Below are 19783 nucleotides of genomic sequence, written 5' to 3' on the forward strand. Positions count from 1 at the left end.
GGGTGCAGAAAATACGACTAAATTTAGTCAAAGCTAGGAAAAATTTTCAAAGTAGATGAAAATGAAATAATTTTTGTGAAAAATGAGGCAGAACCACTGCTGAACTCCTTGGCCTTTCTGCAGGGGACAGTATACCCCCACAGTACACCCCTGACCTAACCGATGGCAAGGGACAATCTAAGCTCCAACCCTCTCGGCTGAGATGGCAACAGCAGCAAAAAAGGTAAATAAAAACAGAGGTGGATATGGGAACAAGAGAAGGGAGGGGACACCTTCTCTACAATGACTCCAAAGATGTGTGGTCTTAGGAAGGACAAATATAGGACCTGCCGGCCCAGGGCAGCTCTCTCTCATCAGAGGTCAGGGATGATTCAGGGAAAGGCAAAGTCTACAGGCTGAGAACTCCAAGACCTCATGCTAAACTCCAAGAACAGTTCAGCAAGAACTAGGATAAGAGAGTTCCTTTCCATCTCTTTTCTATATATATATTTTGTGCACAATGCTTGTCACAGAACAGAATAAGCACTTATGAAGCACCTACTATGTGCCAGGCACTGAGCTAAGTCAGCACTTTACAATTCTTACCTCAGTTATCCTTACAACCACCCTTGGAGCTAGATGTTATTATTCTCCCCATTTTACAGATATGGAAACTGAGGCAGATAGTGGGGAAGTAACTTGCCCAGAACCACACAGCTAAGGTGTCTGAGGTCAGGTCTGAATTCAAGCTTTCCTGATATCAGGACCAAGAATCATTACACCCACTGCACCACCCGGCTGCCTACAGTACCAACGTGTAAAAAATTCTGTCAGTTAAAATTTCCCCCACGTACACTGTACATCTGACCCAGTACACACAAGAATGACCAGGTCCAAGATCTCCAGGTTTGCAAAGCGGGTTATGGACAAAGCTGGTGAGCAGGACTGAGTGCCACTGCTGGATCCCAGTCCTGCTCTTCCCCTCATCAGCTTTCTCAGCTGACTCCCCTCTGAGTCTCAGTTTCCTCCTTTGTTAAATCCCTTGGACTATCAACCTCACAGCGACAGAAAGAGCCAACAGTGGCAAAAGCACCATATAAACACCAACTAAAGAGGCATGATGGAGGAGAAAGAGCACTTGAGCCCTAGGTTCAAATGCCTTCTTAGACATCAGATCAACTATATCAGATATCAGACACGATCCTCATCCTCTCCGAACCTCAACTGCTCATCTGCAGGACAGAGCTGAAAGCACTGCTCGCCATGCTGTGCCAGGAAGGTTCATGGGCAGGGACTACAGCCCTTTCAAACCCCAGCTGATTGCTAAATTTTCAGTGTGAGCATTTACAACTTGGTATTCAGAAAACACTACAAATTAGGTCATAATTTAATGTTTTTCTAGACTTAAGAAAGTGACAGAGAAAATGCTAATACTCCAAATTAAACTTAATAAATGTGTCCAGAGGGCCAGTTGGCACACAATTACCAGCACATCCTTGGTATATATATCCAGATCAGAAGTATGACCTCAATGACCCAATCATCACCAAAATGAAACAATGCCCCAAAAAGACCTGACTGAGTACAGGAAAACAAAGGCACAGAGGAGATAAGAACTTTCACATAAAATATATCTAAACTACCTTTTTTCAACACAGCAGGACTCTAGTCCTAGTCTGATGATGTCAGAGTGAGAAGAGGCCTTGAATGTTCCACTTTTCCTGCCTTCATACCTGTCTGTGCTGCTGCTCAGGTAATAGCTACCTCATACCTCCTCAATTTAACAAGTAAGAAACTTGAGGCCCAGGTGTATGTGCCAACAGAGCTAACAGGGCAGGTTCATCTTTCCCCAAAGCTCTAACTCCTCAGTGGGCTGTACTCTGTCCACAACGGGGCCCTAATTCTAGACTACAGGCAAATGACATTGTACACACTGGCGATTCCTCCCACCTTCATGCCTTTGTCCATCCTGTTCCTGGGCTCATCACCTGGCCAAACCTCATCCACTGGCTGCCTAGCTTATTTTCTATGGAAATCCATCCATTCTTTCAGCCAAGTTCAGATGCACTATCTTCCACAAAGCCCTCTTTTATCTTCCTAACTGCTCTAACATTGATTAAGCACCTTGATTACAATTTCACGAGTGGAGGCACCTTGTCTTTTTCATGTCTGTACCCCAGGGCACCCAGAACAATGCCTTGTCCAGAGGAGGCATGTAATGTTGTGGAGAGCTTACATTTTATACACAGTTGTGTTTCAATTTAGCACATATTTAGGTAAGGTCAACTATGTGCAAGGAACTGTGATGAAAAGGTGAAAAGAACCATCCTATTTCTCACCAAGACTCAAACAGCAAGCTTTTGTGGCAATTTAAGTACTGGGCACTGGGGGTTCAGAGACAACTAAGGAATAATCTCTGCCCTTGAGAAACTTCTATTCCCCTGGGAAGACCCAACCACAGGGGAGGCAGCCAAGCACCAGGTCAAAGCATCTGAGTGCTACCCAACTCCTGCCAGAGGTCCCATGATGCACCCCCATGACCTCTGACAGCTCAGTTCGGATCTCTAGGCCTTGACCTCCTCTTCTACAAAAGGAAGAGGCTAGCCTCAGTGACTGACTGCCTGGTACCCATCTCCCTTGGAGCCTTTGAGGAGAGCACAAGTCCCATCAGAGAAGGACAGAGACACAAGAGAAAGCAATGATGTCCTGCTCCAGGCCAGGAGGCTGCAGATGGCCTGCAGCAAACACCAGGGGTGCAGCTTCTTGAAGAAGCCAGGACTAGGGCAGGACCTCAAAGGAAAGGTAGGAAAGCAAACAAGCAGAGTGGGGAGAAGAGCTTTCTCTACAAGGCAAGCAGCATGAGTACAGAAAGCTTCAGGACTGAAGCCATCTTCTTAAGCCTTTTTTTCCAAATAAAAAAAATGATGACTGAGTGTTAAACATTTCCTAACTTAATTACATTTATCAGACAATGGCTCTGTCAGCTCTGGAACACACCACCAAAGATGAGCTAAGCTACAGAAGGACTTGTCAGAAACCAATCATTTTTATATCATGATTGAATTTCTCCAGAGCGTAAGATTACTCACAGGGACGGGAAGGAAGGAACAGCAGATAAACACCTCACAAGCCAAACGGAAAGCTTTTCATCAGCACGACAGCACAAGGTAAACAGGCAACTATCAAGGTCATCAAGGCAAGTTTGCAGAATGTACTGCTGCCCAAGCCCCATTAAAACTTTATTGTCTGCACACTGCATGAGCCAGCCATCAACCAGAGATGGAGAGAACAGCTGGCTCCAGGATGTGTGGGCTTTCTGGGGGAGGAACCAAGGCCAATCACTTCTGCCCGACCTTCCCAGTCTGCTCATTTTCCCCTAGGGCATGACACACAGTAGGTATGAAATAAATGTTTACTGACTGACTGTTCAAAATGAGGAATGGCAGATTTATTGAAAATCAAGCTAAAGAACAAGTCAGCCTTTAAAATTCTCTAAAAAACTAAGCATAGGCAATATCCAGCTATCAGGGAACGTCACAGAGGGCATTACTACGCAGGTGGATGTTGGACCACGTGGCGATAAGAAAAAAAGAGGTGTCAGAGAGGCAGAAGACAAGCATTCAAGTCTACAAGGGTGTCTAAGGGATGCCCTGTTGCCTTCACTAATCAGGCACAAAGAAAATGTCTATACTGGTATTTTTCTAGTCTGGCAACTACGAAGAGAGGCAGTTGTGCTTGGCATAACTTAGGAGGAATTTTTTTTTCTAACCAGCTGACTTTACATAAAGAAGCTTTGTCCAATGATGAGTAAATACATTCTTCTCCCTTGTAGAGGGCATCAAAGGCTCAGTAGTATTTGAATTCTATGATCGAGAATTAGTGAACTTTCAAATCATTTGCTTCTGAATTAGGAAGCATAATCTCTAAGACACTAATTGGATCAGGCTCAAAAGATTATTAATTATACCAGAAAAAAATGTCATCCATCCTCTAACTCTCCTATTTGTGCTTGCACTTAACCAAGTATCTAGTCCTTAGGAGGAAATACATTTATTCTTCTAAAATACCCACATACACAGGATCTTAGTTCAACCTTGTCAGGGTGAAATCCTTCTCAGGTTTTAGGCCTTTGAACAAGAAGGACTAAGGCAAAGTTCACTTATCTGTAACTTAATGAAGTCATTTGCAAAACCTACCATTGGCCGGGCATCTTCTCGTTCTAAGATTTTCTGAGTCTGATCAGCAGGAAACCTCAGGACTGTAGTTATAACTTTTGCCATTGTCTAAAAGAAAAAATCAAGAGGATTAATGACAGTCATCACAGAAAACAAGGCCCAACAACGATAACTTGGTATGCACTAGCTAGAAACCTGTTAACCAAGCTAAGAGTATTCTTCTTTAGAAATCTCCAAGAAAGCCATGATAAATGAAGTACAATGTAAAGATTACCAATCAAGGAAATGAGAAACGAAGCTGAGTAATACATTATTCCAATCAGACGGCAATCCTGGAAGGCATTTGGTTTATCTTGTGACAAAAGGGCGCTTCCCAAAGAGCAGAAGCGACCTGGCACCACCAAGTTCAAATACTCTTAGCCCTTTTCATCTTGCGAAGATGAACTCAGGAAAACTGCAATAAATGGCTCACCAATCAGTAAGGCCCCTTCCTTTGGAACAATCTATCTGAGAACTGATGCAATGACAAAATATATGCTCAAAGTAATCAGAAACGGATGATCACCCCAAGCCCACATCATAGATCTCACAAACACTGGCTACTGCATGAACATGAGCATGCTCAGGAGGATTTGGGGTTTTTTTCCCCAAGACATGCAGCACATCAGCCTACTAGAAATACAACTTAGATTTTAAATAAACACAGGATGGATTGCTTTGCAGAAGACAGATGAATCAAAACATCATACATGAGCTTGCAAAACAAGATCCTAAGTTGTGCAGATCTGAATAAATATACCATAAGTCAGACTGTTACCCATAAGCTCCTGGAAAATTCTCCTCAAAGGATGAAACTTTCCCTATTTGGTTCTCAAGGTGAGGAGTTTTGAGGGAAACAGAGAGGAAAGAAGACACCACTTATGAAAATAAAATAACAATTCACGGCTTAAATATAAAATCATGCCCAACCGCCAGGGATATTACGTAGGAAGTTGGAAGAGATAACCTTATGAGCATTTCTCCTTTGTCAATGTGTACTTTTGCACGTAAAAAGTACATCTCCAGGGGTATGTGTTTTGCTGTGTGTGTCCACGTGTGTATGGGGTGGGGGAATGTTTGAAATGAAATACTGTCATTAGCTAATTACTTTTATGATCACATGTGACAAAAATAAATGCCCTAATTCTTTCCCAATTTAAAAGTTGGTCATTTGAATGCCTGTTTTTACTTACTATACAGTCAACATAAGGCCCAGGTACACTAAAGCTGTCCCACAAACCAGGAATCAATATTATAAACTATAAATTTTGGTTTTTCCAATTTTCATATCCCTCAAGATGACCACAACAGGCTGAAAAATAAGACTAAAAAATATAATCCAGTTCTCAAAAGGTTTTTAGAAGCAACTTAGAGAAAGTCTTACTTCAACTCTCACCTTACTAACAATTAGAAGAGCTCAGCTCTGCACAAAGTCTAAAGTTCAAACATGATGGTGTCTTAAATATGCCAAAATCAACATTTCATCCTAATTATTTCAGAGTTCATTTCCAAGCATAGTCATACAAGGTCAAAATTCTTAAGTGTCCTTAAAGATCCATCTTAAGAAAGATTCTTAAAAAGAGAATTGGTTTTGGTGCACTTGACAAAAGGTCACAAAAATCTATTTGTGCTACTTAAATATTACAGACATCTTATAAACATGCAACATTAAAGGACTAGCTAACCTGTTAGGAAGGCACATACTGGACACATGTGTATCCAAAAATCTGTTTGAATAAATGAAATGCAATTAACTATTCTACCATTTGTCAATTTACTAAACAATTTATTAGACATCACGTGAATAGGGAAAAAAGCAACATTCACTTCATCAGACTTCTTTTTAATGTACAGCTGATTAATTCACTATGATGTCCCCTTTTAAAATTAGAGAATGTGCTGACTGCCCAGTTGGGGAGTCTAAACTCTTGTGAAGAATGAAATAAGATACCTTCTTAATAGAGATGCCCAGGCCTCCTGTTACAGAATACTGTTCTGACAACACATTTCAAGTACAGCAGGGAATAAAAAGAAAGCTAAAATGGTGGAAACTGTTGCTGATCTCCTTTTCCATAAAGGGAGGTCATTACATGACAGCTGAGAGCAGGAAAAGCTTTTTTTAACCCAAACTGGGCAAACCTGACTTTCTCTATTGACAATAGCTTAGATACTCAGAACCTAAGGAAAAAAAGGCAGGGTTGGAGAGGTGGGGGGAAGGCACTACGGTGCAGTGCTGCTCTCTGTGGCAAACATCTGACTTAAAATCACCTACCACAAAAATGAGGGCCATCACGAGCGAGAGCAATAGCAGATGAAGCAACACACAGAGCTGCAGATGATGATGACGTCATAAAGGGACAACGCACAGGAGCGCCATCATGTGTAATTCTCAGTTAATGTCTAAAAAGTCTGTCAGCATGAAAAGAGGCATCCAGCAAACCCCCAAGGAGGGATGACAGGGCTTGCCATTTTTCAAAACCAACATGAGGACGTTACAGAATTACAACAGATCATGCTTCATTTATAGTATCTAGAAAAGTCTAATAAATAAGTTACAGAATTTTACCCAGGGAAAACGAAACAGACTTCTTCTTCTTCAACTTCTGGCAGACCATGAATCACTAAGCTTTCAGAAGAAAGCTCTGCTAATGCAATTCTTGCATCTGGCTACAGGGGCTAAAACGAGGACAGAACTAATGCTCAATGATACCACGTCTTCAACCTTCTTCTCCGTTCATCCTCATGCTACCCCTCTCTCAGAGGGAGGCTGAGGCCTGATCCATTCTGCACATCAGCAAACTGAGCCAGATGAAGGTGAACTCATGTATTAACTACAGTCTGCCCTCAGGGCACAAACAAGAGCCAAGGGAGGGGAAGCCATGGTCTGATGAAAGGCCAGAAGAAAGCCTTGATATAGAATACAGTGGGACTGTCTCAGCAAGACCATAATCCAGAAACCTTTCTGATGAGCGGTCTTCCATCCATATTGGTAAGAATGCTGCTTCATTTCTAGCGATTAGGTGGCAGATCATGTGTCCAAGCTGCCAAGAGAGGTAAGTCTGGGGCGATGGAGTCCTATCACTCTGACTTCTGTGGCCAGCTGAAGGGCTAATCACTTTCATTCCAAGTGTTCCTGTAGAATATGTTGGATACTCTGCTTTTACTTCCAGGTCTCGTTAGAAACCAAAACTATGATTTGCCCCAACACCTCTGTTCTCTCCTCCTTAGGCTATGAGACTGAAAGTCAGGCATGGTAGGAGGAACACACTCCCCCAAACCTTAAAGCATGCAAGTACTCCACGTGCCACAGACATGTTACATGTTCTATTCCTATGACACGAAACTGCATGTAAAAGAGGCTGCTCTCAGAGGAAGCCTCCATCAGCAGAGGCTCTGGGCATGTGCACACACATGAATGGGCCAGGCCATTCTAAAATGACCAGCTATTTCCTGGGCACTATTCATGATTTTTTTCCCCTAACCAAAGTAAAAGATTACAGTTTTTCCTAAACATATATTCTTTATTCTGGAACATTTGAAATACTGCTACAATAATTGAAGACATGGAAAAAAATCATTCTTATATTTTTAGAAGATCTGAAGTCACAAAATAAATTATTCCTGGCATAATTCAACCCTAGTAATCATATTACAGATGTAAAGATCTGCCGATTCGTTTTGTGCACCAGGAGTGAAATCCTGTATCAAATAATCATCTATGGCCTATGTAGAGCACAGTATGGGACACACCAAAGGAAACAGCATGGTAAGGGTATACAGGCAACACTCTCTCTTCTAAACAAAAGCACACATGTCATCAGAAACAGAGTTTCTTCCATACCTTAGTTTCACGACCCATCATGTATTCAAAGAGCACTTTTCTCAAGTACTCAAACTCAGTTGGCTCTCCAAATAGAGAGACATCAGCATGGCACAGATTCCCACCTGTTGAGAAACAGATTAAGTACAAATGATAAAAGAAAATCATGTAAATAAACTGATTATCACTTAAAAGATATGCAGACTAAAGACAATCAAGAGAATAAATGCAAGTAATTTTTGGCTGATGTTGTAATTATGTGGATAAAATCTAGCCAGAGAGTTGGACTGCCTTTGCTTTATGTCAATCAATGCGTTTCCTAAGCTTCAGGTTCTCTGGCATAGATTCTCACTTTGGAGGAGAAAGTCTGAGCACTATGACTCACTTAAAAAAAGAATGCCTAGATGGGCTACAGCAATTCTCCGAAACTGTCATTTCCCATTATTTAGGGGCAGTTTATCTACCCTAAATGTGTTTATCCTTCATTCTCAAAGAGGACTGTGACATCAGGGAGATGATGGCATGACTTGCAGTTGACTTTGATTTAAGTGAAGGAGGGCTGTGCAAGGTCACCAGCCTCACTTTCTCTTCCAGGGCCACCTGGGTCCAGTGGCCAGATACTCATCAGGATGACTGGAGATGGCCCACCACCAACATTGTAAACCTGGATGAATAGGAGGACAGGGACAGCTTTAACAGAAACGGAGAGTTGCAGAATGATTTCCCTTTACCATTCGACCAATTCTCTTTTTGCCTGTGTAACATTCCAGAATGACAGTCCTTCTACAACATGAAAGTTAATAGTTTTCAGTTCACAATGACTTCATTTCAAAATATGAAGGAGATGGAGTTAAATTTACCACAAACAGCAAATGAACTTTCAATCTTTTATTTGGGTTTTAAACATTTTCATTCAAACGGGAAATACTGCAGGCTAGTCTGAATGACTGAGAGAAAAACTACTTATAGATTTTGTGTCATCAAGACTCTATTCTGAATATGAAATCGACAAAGAACAAACATTTCAGATACATAATAAAGAAATCAACTTTTATTTGGGAACACAAGTATCTATTCCTACTATATGAACCACCAGACCAGGGCCCTTAGGGAAATGTATCCAGTGTAATCTTGTTTCTAGAAAACATGTTTCCCAAAGCAGCGCTTTCTACCTGCTCCTTTACATAATTTTTCCAAATATACTGTCCTGTTCTACATTCTATTTAAAATCTTTTTTACTACATGACCCATGTGAAAGCTAAAGTTTTCACTCAGTATGCATTTATTAAGTGCTTACTATGGGCCACAAATGCTTACTCTATCACTCTATCTTGTTTCTGGGTCTTAGCTTTAAGTAACCATGGTACAAACTGTACTCATACAAATATGCTTTGTCAAGAGGTAGCATGATATGACAATAGAATGCTGAGCCTGAAATAAGAAAAATCTTGGCTCAAATCTTGCCACTAACAATTACTAGCTGTCAGCTAACTACTCTCAGGCTCAAACACTGCCTAGATCTACAAAATCCATGAAGAGGTTAGAATCTATGGTGCCTCCTATTAATGAAGTCACCAAGTCTTTTCTTGTGTTCAAGTGTTTATTCATGAAAAGCCCAACCAGCGCTACAAACGATAGAATCTTAGAATCTCAGAAGTAAAATGGAAGCCTTCAGATCTAATCTACGCCTGAATAAGAATTCCTTAGTCAGTCAACAAGTAGTAATCATTTCCTCATTAATCATTATTTATTACGGGGCAGGTATTGTTTTAAGTGCTGGGGATAACACTCTCCCCCTTCTCTCCTAGTCCAAGAAGATTAGATTCCAAGGTGGAAATCAACATGTACAAATTATACACAGAATAGATACAAGATAACTTCAGACTGTAAAACACCACAAGCTGAAAAAGCCTCCTATCAAAGACGGGTCTGAGCCGGATCTTGAAGAGTCCCAAGGATCCTAAATTCTGGAGGTAGGAGGGGCAGCCAGTGAGTACACAAAAGCACAGGGCTAGGAGCTGAGTGTTGTACAAGGAAGAGCAGCCCAGCCCAGTAAGGTGCAGAGGGGAGGTAAAAAGCCCAGAAAGATAAGAGGGGCCCAAGTAGTAAAGGGCTTTAAATGCCGAAAAGAAGGACTCAGTATTTGATCCTCAAGACAGTTAACTGGGAGCCACCAGAGTTTCCTGAGTAGGAAGGTGACACTATCAGACTTGCAGTTGGGAAAATCCAACAGACGAGAACCAGTTAGAGGCAAGAGACTGAAGTGAAAAGATCAATTAGGAGATTACTGCAATGGTCCCTGATGAGGGCTTAAGCTAGGGTGGTGCTTGTGAGAGAAGCTGGAAAGACAGAAATGACAAGAAGTGCTGTCTCAAACTTCAAGGTGAGACCATAATTGTGCGTGTGGTCTGTCCTGCATTCTCAAAGAGGAACCTGACCTCAGGAAGGTGATACCATGACATTCAAGTGAATTTGTTTGGAGCAAAGTCACCAGCCTCACTTTCTTCCCCGGGGTCATCTGAATCCAGTGCCCAGCTATGGTTCAGGACAATGCCTGAATAGGACAGCGACAGCTTCCTCATGAATGAGGAAATTCTTAAGAAGTGTGTGCAGGGCAGTGGGGATAGGGGAAAAAAAAGGAATGAGTTCTGTTCTGCAGCAAAGAACTACAACTGAAGTAGAGGCCCATCACTCTGGGAATGACTGAACAAGTCATGGTACAGGAATGGAATGGAATGCTACAAAACGCTACCATGCCACAAAAATGATGAAGGGGAAAGTTTCAGAGAAACTTGGGAAAACCAGTATGAACTAAAGTGAGCAGGAACTACTGACAAACTGACAGTAATATTAAACCAAGCAACTCTGAAAGTAGTAATGAAACAGCTATCCATGAATCCAGAGGACTGGTACTGAAGTAGGCTACCATGGACTCAGAGTGCAAAATGAGACACGCACACACAATTTTTTGACATGGTCAATGAGAGATTTTGCTTTGCTTGACTCACTGCATATTTGTTATAAGAGTTCCAGTTTGATTTTTCCCAATGAGAGGAGCATAAAAGAGAAAATATTGGTTTTTATTCATTGCAAACAAATTTAATTGAAAAAGCAATGAAGAAAATTTCTTCTTTTACTCTTTTTAATGTGAACAATTTAAGAAACAATCTCTGAGAATAACAATGGCATAAAGTCTATAGACAGATCAGAATGAAAAAAAATACTTAAGAGATTCTGTCATAGCAAAGCCTCGATTATCCCATACGATTGTCTGCATAACCTCGGAGCTATCTCAGCATCCACACTACCAATTCCACTTCATCATGCTGGCTTAGCCAGGGAACATGTCACATGGACAGATCAGTAGAGGTAGGGCCCTGCCCAAGGGACATGACAAGGTAATCCCATCAGACGAAGTATTCACAACAATTTTGGGGCCACATCTCTACTGTGTGTGGTGACTATAACAGTGGTACTGATTTTTCTGAACTTCTCATGTAACTTATTTGATGGACAACCTGGCAGAGCTCTCTTTCTGCCAAAGGCAGAGCAGTTTGTGATTTCTTAACTTCCCATACTGATAATTTCATCCTTGAAAGAGCTGGGGGGATATGGAGGAAGGCAATTCTGTATGGATATGATTCTCACACTAGCATTCTGCATCCAGCCCAGCCTTCACAACAATCATTCAGGAAAGTAACTCCTGTGAAAAAGGGATCCACCACCCCATTAGTCATCACACGTAGGACAAGGAAACCAATCTTACTGAAGTGGTCAGGAATCTAGAGGGAGACAGGAGCCAGCATGTGTCAGCCAAATCAAACAACTAACCTTCCCATGACCACCTCCCTTCAGACCCTGGTGAACTCAAGAGCCCTGGGAATAGTAACATTAAATAATGTCATTAAAGAAGAGGCAGCACCATCTTAGTACTGCTGTGCCTTAAGAACCACAGGACTTTTCTGATTAACTTGTAACTGAAACCTTCCTTCTACACTATGCCTGTAAATAAAGTGTAAGTTCCTTGAGAGCAGGGTTTGCCTGCCTCAGTTCCCTCATCTACAAAGTGATAACAGCATGCACCTCTCAGATTCACAAAGCACTACACAAATGTTGGTTACCATTATTATTACTGGCCAAACTTCATCTCCAAATGTCATGTCTCTGCACAAACTGTGCCACATGCCTAGAACACATTCTTCCTTTCCTTTGGGCCCTGACCCTACTTGGCTTCCTTCTAGCTTTAGGTCTTACAGGAAGCCTTGCCAGATCCTGCTAGCTGGCAAGCGATTCAATAAGCATTTACTGAGCACCTAAAAAAACCGGGAGTCTGGAGATGCAGGCTATGTGGGAGGCCATGCTGAACAGTAAAGCCAGGCTCAAGCTCCTGTCACCTACAGTAAGATTAATTTGGGACCTAGATTTTTGCCTTAATGAGTAACTGGACAAAGAAGGAGAACTTGTCACAACTGGTTCAGTGTTATGAAGCATTTTAAATGGCTTTGGAATATGCCAGTCAGCCCAAGTTTTTTTAACACAAAAACCAATAGAACAAAGTCTCCTGAAATCCCTGAGTGATACACATGAAAAACAAAAGCAATGCCTGTCCTCAAGATGTTTACATATTTTACTTTTCCCCAATTACATGGTAAAACAATTTTAACATTTTTTTCAATTTTGAGTTCCATATTCTATCCCTTCCTCGCTGTCTCCTCCTCTCTCCCTGAGATGGTAAGCAATCCAATAAAGGTTATACACCTGCAGTCATGCGAAGCATGACCATATTATTCATTCTGTACAAGACCTCAACAAAAAAAAAGGAAGAAAAGCAAAAAATAGCATGCTTCAGCCTGTATTCAGACAATATCAACATGAGTTCCTTCTCTGGAGGCCTACATTCTAATGCAGGAAATACTATGATGTATACATGATACACACAAACCACCTTACAAAGGTGATATTGGAGGGAAGGCAGTAGGAGGACCGACCAGTAAAGGGGATATCTGAAGAGTCTCAAAACAGCAAGTCAGCCAGAGCAGCTACACCATAAATCTGTCGGTATAACATGGAAGAAGACCTGAATGAAACGAAGGGACAGGTTTTGTGGGCCTCAAGATGCGAAATGCGGAGGTAGCTGAGACAATCAAATTCTCTGACTTGGGGGGATCCGAGTGCAGAGCCCTGGCACTGGCAGCCTGGCCAGCAGGCTCCTGCTGATTTCTGAGCAAGAGGCAATGAAGGCTGGAACTGAAGTGACAGTTCTATGAGTCATTGAAATGACTGACTCCTTCTTTCTCTTATTCTGTGGAGCTTTCCAAATCACAGAAGAATGTTAAGTGTCTGTGACTGATGTCACAAAAGATGATATTGAAGGAAATAAAATGGGCTGGGTTTTTTTTAACTTTTCAGCTACTTTACATGAAGTCTAGGAATTAAAAAAGCAACTAGAGCTTCTACTGGACCTAGAGGAAGTCACTTCATGAGATTCACTATCCAGCCATACTCTGGCTGGTGTTGTAGCTATTGAACTCAAAAGAAGTACTATTTCCCAATCACAGCAGATTGAAGGATGATTTTAAGAAATTATTTGTATTTACTACCTAGTAAAAAAGAAAGTTTTTTTTATTTAATGTCTAATAAAAAATAAGTAATAATCCTCACCTTGGTAAGGCATCCCCAATGTTGTAACATACATGTTCTTTTCATACTTCTTTAAACGGTCTTCTAATGTATGAATCTAAAAATAACCGACAAAATAGAGGAAAAAATATGAGGAAAATGAGAGATCTGTATAAAAAGGCAATACAAAGGATTATAAAAAGATTGCCAAGGGAGAAGTCTGTTAAAGTTAACATTACAACAAGCCACAATAGACAAGGGGGGAAGAACTCGGGACCAAAAGCAGAAGAGCATTCAGACAATGCTCCTCAGAGTCGACCCCCAGAGGCACAGAGTCCTAGAGGCAGCGAAAGAGCTTGTGGAACTCAACACACATGAGGGGCACGAGACGATGCCAAAGAGAACAGAAGAAACTAATGGAGAGGAGGAAATGCGCAAATATCTGCAAGTATCTGCTGAAACCTCAAACTAATGCACTTTCCTGGCTTCCAAAAGCCAGAAAAAGACTTGATGGAATGAAGCCCTTCATAGCCACTCACCCTGGAGTTTTCTTTGACTACTCAAAGGTCTTAATACTTAGTACAAATGTATACAAAATGAATTCACCAAGACAAAAATCAACTTCAATTGACTCATTATTTTTTATTTCATGAGCCAAAAAAAAGATTCTTCTGAGAACTGAACTTTGTGGCAAGTAACATTAGCCCAATATTTTATCCAAAGATAAATGGTCTTCAAGTACTAAGAACATGTATTAAGAAATTAAGAAATTTAAAGATTATCTTAATCTCAAAATTAAGACATTAAATTTATAGTAACCATAGAAAAAGATTTTATTAAAAAATGTAATCATTCTGATTCAGAAATAAAATTCATACTAGTTCAAAAAAATTTCAAGGTCAACTGTTAATCAGCAAAACTAAATTCTACCTAAATGAAAGACAAGTTTATGATGTTCCATATTCAAAATAAGAACCATTATAAATACCATTTCCCCCCTTTTTGGAGATGGGTCTCCATACCTTACTCAAGCTAACAGAACACTGACCATGCCTGGGCCTGCTCCCACCGCTGATCTGGCTAGAGGCTTTGAGGCTAGGCTCCTCCTTTGCCCCTCGTTAGGCAGCCAAGGGATACCTATCCCCACAGGCCCTGCTCCCTCGAGTTCACCATACCAACATAGGCTTAGTGTGGACATGTCAAATGAGCTGCCTGCTTCTGCCTTCCCAGGAGCAGGGATTCCAGGTGGGACTGAGTGTGTGTCTGCCTGTGCAACCACACCCTGCTATACATTCCTCTTACACAAATCCAAGCCTCCCTCACCTGCTCTCTGAACTCCTGCTCTTTCAATTTGGAATCATTGACAAGAGTAGTTTTCTGGGCCAGCTGGGTCTGAAAGAACAAAAAAAGGCTTTTCCAACAAACATACTGTTCATTGACACAGGGACACATTTTGCAGTGTTGGGGAACTTTTACTTGTTGATAACAGCCTCTTCCTGGCTCAGTTATAACACAAAATTCTCCTAATCTAAAAATTTCTCTAATCTAAGCCAATGAAATTCAGGACTTACCTGGAGATCCATTATTGTTACCTGAAAAAGGAAAAAAGGAAAAAAAGGTAACGTTCCTGCTTGAAACAAGCATCAAAGATGGTAGATGTGAAAATGCCAAGAATTAACAGGTCAAGATTCTAGCTATTCAATCAGTTCTCAATTTGTGAAAAAGTCAATGTAAAATCAATGCTTAAAAAACTAATTTTTTTTCCAAAATGCATATTTCTGTACAAATATTCAGGTCCTCTAAGAATTTTAAGGCCAGTACTTCTGCTTATTCTAATTCCCTGTCAAATGACAGCAAGTAAAATAAACTTTTTTAAATTTACTACATTCGAATCATGGTACCACTAGGGCAAGAATAAATGTCAACAGCTGGAGCAGAAATGAGATTTGGAGGTGAATAAATCTAAAAAGTAAAGAAATAAAATGACAATAAATACCACAGATTATGACCAAAAAGACAGCTGGTGGCACAGTCAATAGAGGAATAGGCCTGGAGTCAGGAAGACATAAGTTTAAATCCAGCCTCAAACAATTCCTAGCTATGGGACCCTGAGCCTACTCTCTTAACCCTGTTTGCCTCAGTTTCCTCATCTATAAAATGATCTGGAGAAGAAAATGGCAAACCACTCCAGTATCTTCACCAAGAAAATCCCAAAATGGGGCCATGAAGAGGTCGACACGACTGAAACTAGCGAGCAACAAGAAAAAAAGACTAAAAACAAAAACTACAAATAAAACGAATATTTTATCTGGAACAGAATTATGATCTAAAATTAAGCCCCCAAAAGCCCCAGGGAAGCAAGAAAACTTTCTCAATGTCCAATATTCATTATATCCTCAAGAGAAAGCTGGAGATAATGCCATCCTTGTGGACAAGAAGAGCAAATATGGGGTGGAGGACAGTACAGTTCAGTGAATACAAAACTGGTGAATGACTGGACTGAAAAAGGTCTTGATCAACTCAAAGGGAGGTCTCTGGCAGACAGATCCAAGGGAATGTTACTGATCCAGTGCTTTCAGCATTTTTATCATGACAGGAATGTAGGCCAACATGGCCTGCTAATGAACTCTGCAGAGGACATGGGGCTAACAGAAATGGTAACACTCAAGATCCAAACAGAACACAACAGGCTAGAACAGCAGCTCTGAGTCACTTGCTGTGTCATGGGCTCTTTGGCAGTCTAGGAAAAACTACTGCACACCCTTCTCTAAGTGATTTTTTTAAAGCAATGAAAATAAAATACATAGGATCCAAAGGAAACCAATTATAAAGACAGACAATGATGAAAATATCTTTAAAAAATATAAATTACAAACCTTAGGTAAAGAACTCCCAGGTAGCAAAAAAAGCTATTTACCCAGTGATGTCACTACTAGGTCTACACCCCAAAGTGACACCCCGCCCCCCAAAAAAGGAAAAGGAATCATATATACAAAATAATTATGGCTGTTCTCTTTGTGGTGGCAAAGAGTTGGACTGAGAAGCTGCCCATCCACTGGGGATGGCTGAACAAGTGATGGTATATGAATGTGATGGAATACTATTGTGCTATAAGAAATCAGGAGGGGGGTGGTTTCAGAAAAACTTGGGAAGACCTATATGAACTCATGCAACAGTAAGTAAGCAGATGCAGGAAAATCATTTATGCAATAACCACAGTATTATAAAGACAAACAACTCTAAAAAAACTGAGGACCTCTGATCAACACAACGACCAATCATAATTCCAGAAGATTGGTGATGAAACATGCTACCCACCTCCTGAGAGAGAGGTGATGGACTCAGAGTATAGACTGACACATGGGTTTTTTCCTGAATATGGTCAATGTGGGTATTTGTTTTGCTTTAGTATGTATGTTTGTAACAGGTTTTGTTTTCCTTGATTTCTCAAAGACCGACTGAAGGAAGGTGGAAGGGAGAGAATATGGACCTGAAAATCAAATAAAATAGAATAAAAAACAAAAAAAAATTTCTGATAAAAATGAGGGGAAATCCCTGACTAGAACAGGCCAAATCCAATTTTAAAGGAATAAGCAGAGTCTTACACTTTGGTTCAAAAAAAATCAACTGCACAGCATAAGATCAGGAAGGCCTAGGCCACAACTCATAAAAAACAAAACAAAAACAAAAGATCTAGAGACCTATTAGGCTCAAAGTCCAATATAAACATCAGCCACTTGGTGGTACATGACGGGGTAAGTCATGTACCTCCTGTCTCCTATGAAATGGGGATATTATCAGCATCTACTTCTCAAGGTTGTTATGAGGCTCAAATGAGATCATATTATAAGCAATTAGTGCAGCGTCTGGCACAAACCAGACATATGATAAATTCTCATTCCACCCCCTCTCCCCTGCATGTAAACCAACAATGTGGAATATTATCAGCCAAGAGAACTAATTCGATCTTGGGTCACAACCGGAGACCTCATGTCTAGAATGAAGAGATGAGAGCCTCCCTCAGCCCAGGAGGGCCAGGCTCTCTTTCCACATTCAGGCAGGCTGTTCTCTGCCAGACTTCTACCAGCCCTGGCCTCTCCATTCTCCCAGGACACTGGCTGTCCATCCTTCCTCCGATCTTTAGGGGCCGTCCTCCTAGTCTGACCCACACATTTAGGGGCACATTCTGTCCCCAGCCCAAGACTCTAAGATCCTGGAGAGCAAGGACAACATCAGTCAGCCAGTCAGCCTCTCTGCCTGCCGAAACCTGCCCCAGTGCTTTCCGCAGAGCAGACATTTAGGAAATGGGGATTTTCTCACTTTCTCACTGCTTGGATTCTCCTCTTCTTCCTGGAGTCGATGCTGGTATTCCTTCTGCAGGTCTTCCAACTGTGTTTGTAGTTCAATAACTTTAGCGGTCATTTCTTCTTCTCGTGCCTTTGAAATAAGAAAAGTTAATTAACAAGATATATCAAAAAACATATGACTGTTGCCACTGCATATGGCAATCCTAGATGAGCAAAATGGTAGCAATAAAACCACTGTTCTGCTAGTTCTGATGACAGCTGATGAGGCTTACACAAAAAAGCACGTGGCTCAGAATCATTCTGTTCGAGAAGTCTGAAGATTACTCCCTACTTAACAAATGAGGAAACGGAGACTCGGAGCCAGCCCGATCTGATCCAGGTATTCCTGCACCAGCCTCTAAAACACATGCTCATCTGCTTAAAAAATACTTGATAACTGACTCAAGCTCCGTAACAGGCTGAAGCTGTGGAAGAATCTAATTGAATTTTGAAATCTGTCTTGCACAGAAATATTCGTTGGAACAGTCAACGGAATAAATGCATATTAGAAGCAAAGTGACCCTACATCTTTGGGAGGAAATAAGCTTAAAAAAAGCAAACAAAAACAGGGTTACATCAAGGATTTCTTCATATCTTTTAGCTGTTCTTTTTAAGTCTTCTTCTTTATCCGCAATTCTTTTATGCAGATGATTCATTTCTGCTTGGTGGCTTTCTAAGAGCTCTGCCTCCACTTCTTGGGCCTTACCTGACAAACACAAGACAAGAGGGCAGAGGAAAAAGCATGAGAAAGGGAGAGATCACTCTAGTCCAGCTTAAGGGGAAAATTCCATCTCAACTGAGCTGAATGAATTTATCAGCTTTACATGAAAGGAACAGTATTTGTACACACACATCATTTGTGTATAAAATGATATAAATGTACAAGTGTGTATACATATACACACACACACACACACACACACACACACACACACACACACACACACACACACACACACACACACACACACACACACACACACTTTTAATCATCTGAGTACCTGCCCCGGGATGCTGTCAGATGACTACTTTCAAGAATGTCTTTCTCTCCTAACTATAAAGACAGCCCAGTTCTATGTTTCCTAAGGTGACATGTAGAGTTAAAATTAAATTTTCAATGAATTAGGATGATTCTAGCTTCTCTGGTAACGAATTTGTACTTTACTTACTGATGGTTTCTTTGATTGTTGCTTCTAGCTCTTGCTCCTTCTGAGCCAGCTGGGTATTAAACTCCCTCATTAGTTGTTTTAACTTGGAGTTATGCTTCAGTTCACTGTCTTCCTGTTCCATTCTGTACAACAAAATTTTAAAATCAAATGTCTTCATATAAAGTGAACAAAATCACTTAAAATCATCTTAGATGAAAGAAAAAATGTCATTTTCCCCTTAAACATGGAACATTTTAAATTTCTGCTTTGCAACTGTTAATATGACATTTTTAAACTACAGATAAACAACCTAAAATGACAGCCATAAGCATAGTGAAGTCTGCAAAGAGGCTTTACAATCCCATCAGCAAGCACTTTCGACTGCTCTCTCCACAGTCGTCACATCCCCTTCTCTCCAATCCCACTGCAACTCCCCTTGTCGAGGCCCTGACTCCCTCTGCTCTGGACTCCTACTCCCACTGCCACCACCACCAGGTCTTCCCTTCAGATATCTACTCTGTTCCACTGGCTACAGAGCAGCCAAATAAACATCTGGTGCTCAAATACAAGTGCCCCCACGTCATTTCCCCATTCAACAGGTCCCTCCGGCTCCTAGGTTAAAATAAGAACAACTCAGCATGGTGTTTCAGGCTTCAA

The 19783-nt window shown here is 41.0% G+C and overlaps 1 protein-coding gene across 7 annotated transcripts in view; it reads right to left on the bottom strand.

The window, feature by feature from the left end:
* Positions 1 to 19783, bottom strand: part of GOLGA4 (golgin A4) — a 102336-nt gene that overhangs the window by 6210 nt on the left and 76343 nt on the right. For 4 of the 7 annotated variants that reach the window (XM_072598898.1, XM_072598897.1, XM_072598901.1 and 1 more), the window contains 8 exons: positions 19148 to 19269; positions 18554 to 18684; positions 17953 to 18069; positions 15204 to 15224; positions 14956 to 15024; positions 13675 to 13750; positions 8035 to 8138; positions 4176 to 4262 (listed from right to left, as the gene is read on the bottom strand). In XM_072598898.1, coding sequence (XP_072454999.1) covers positions 4176 to 4262; positions 8035 to 8138; positions 13675 to 13750; positions 14956 to 15024; positions 15204 to 15224; positions 17953 to 18069; positions 18554 to 18684; positions 19148 to 19269 — 727 coding nt within the window. Of the gene's footprint in view, positions 1 to 4175; positions 4263 to 8034; positions 8139 to 8477; positions 8678 to 13674; positions 13751 to 14955; positions 15025 to 15203; positions 15225 to 16950; positions 17123 to 17952; positions 18070 to 18553; positions 18685 to 19147; positions 19270 to 19783 lie in introns of those variants that run through there. The other 3 variants (XR_011964818.1, XM_072598899.1, XR_011964819.1) reach the window with 3 other exon arrangements.

The sequence above is a fragment of the Notamacropus eugenii genome, chromosome 3, assembly GCF_028372415.1.
Source record: "Notamacropus eugenii isolate mMacEug1 chromosome 3, mMacEug1.pri_v2, whole genome shotgun sequence".
Classification (NCBI taxonomy): domain Eukaryota; kingdom Metazoa; phylum Chordata; class Mammalia; order Diprotodontia; family Macropodidae; genus Notamacropus; species Notamacropus eugenii.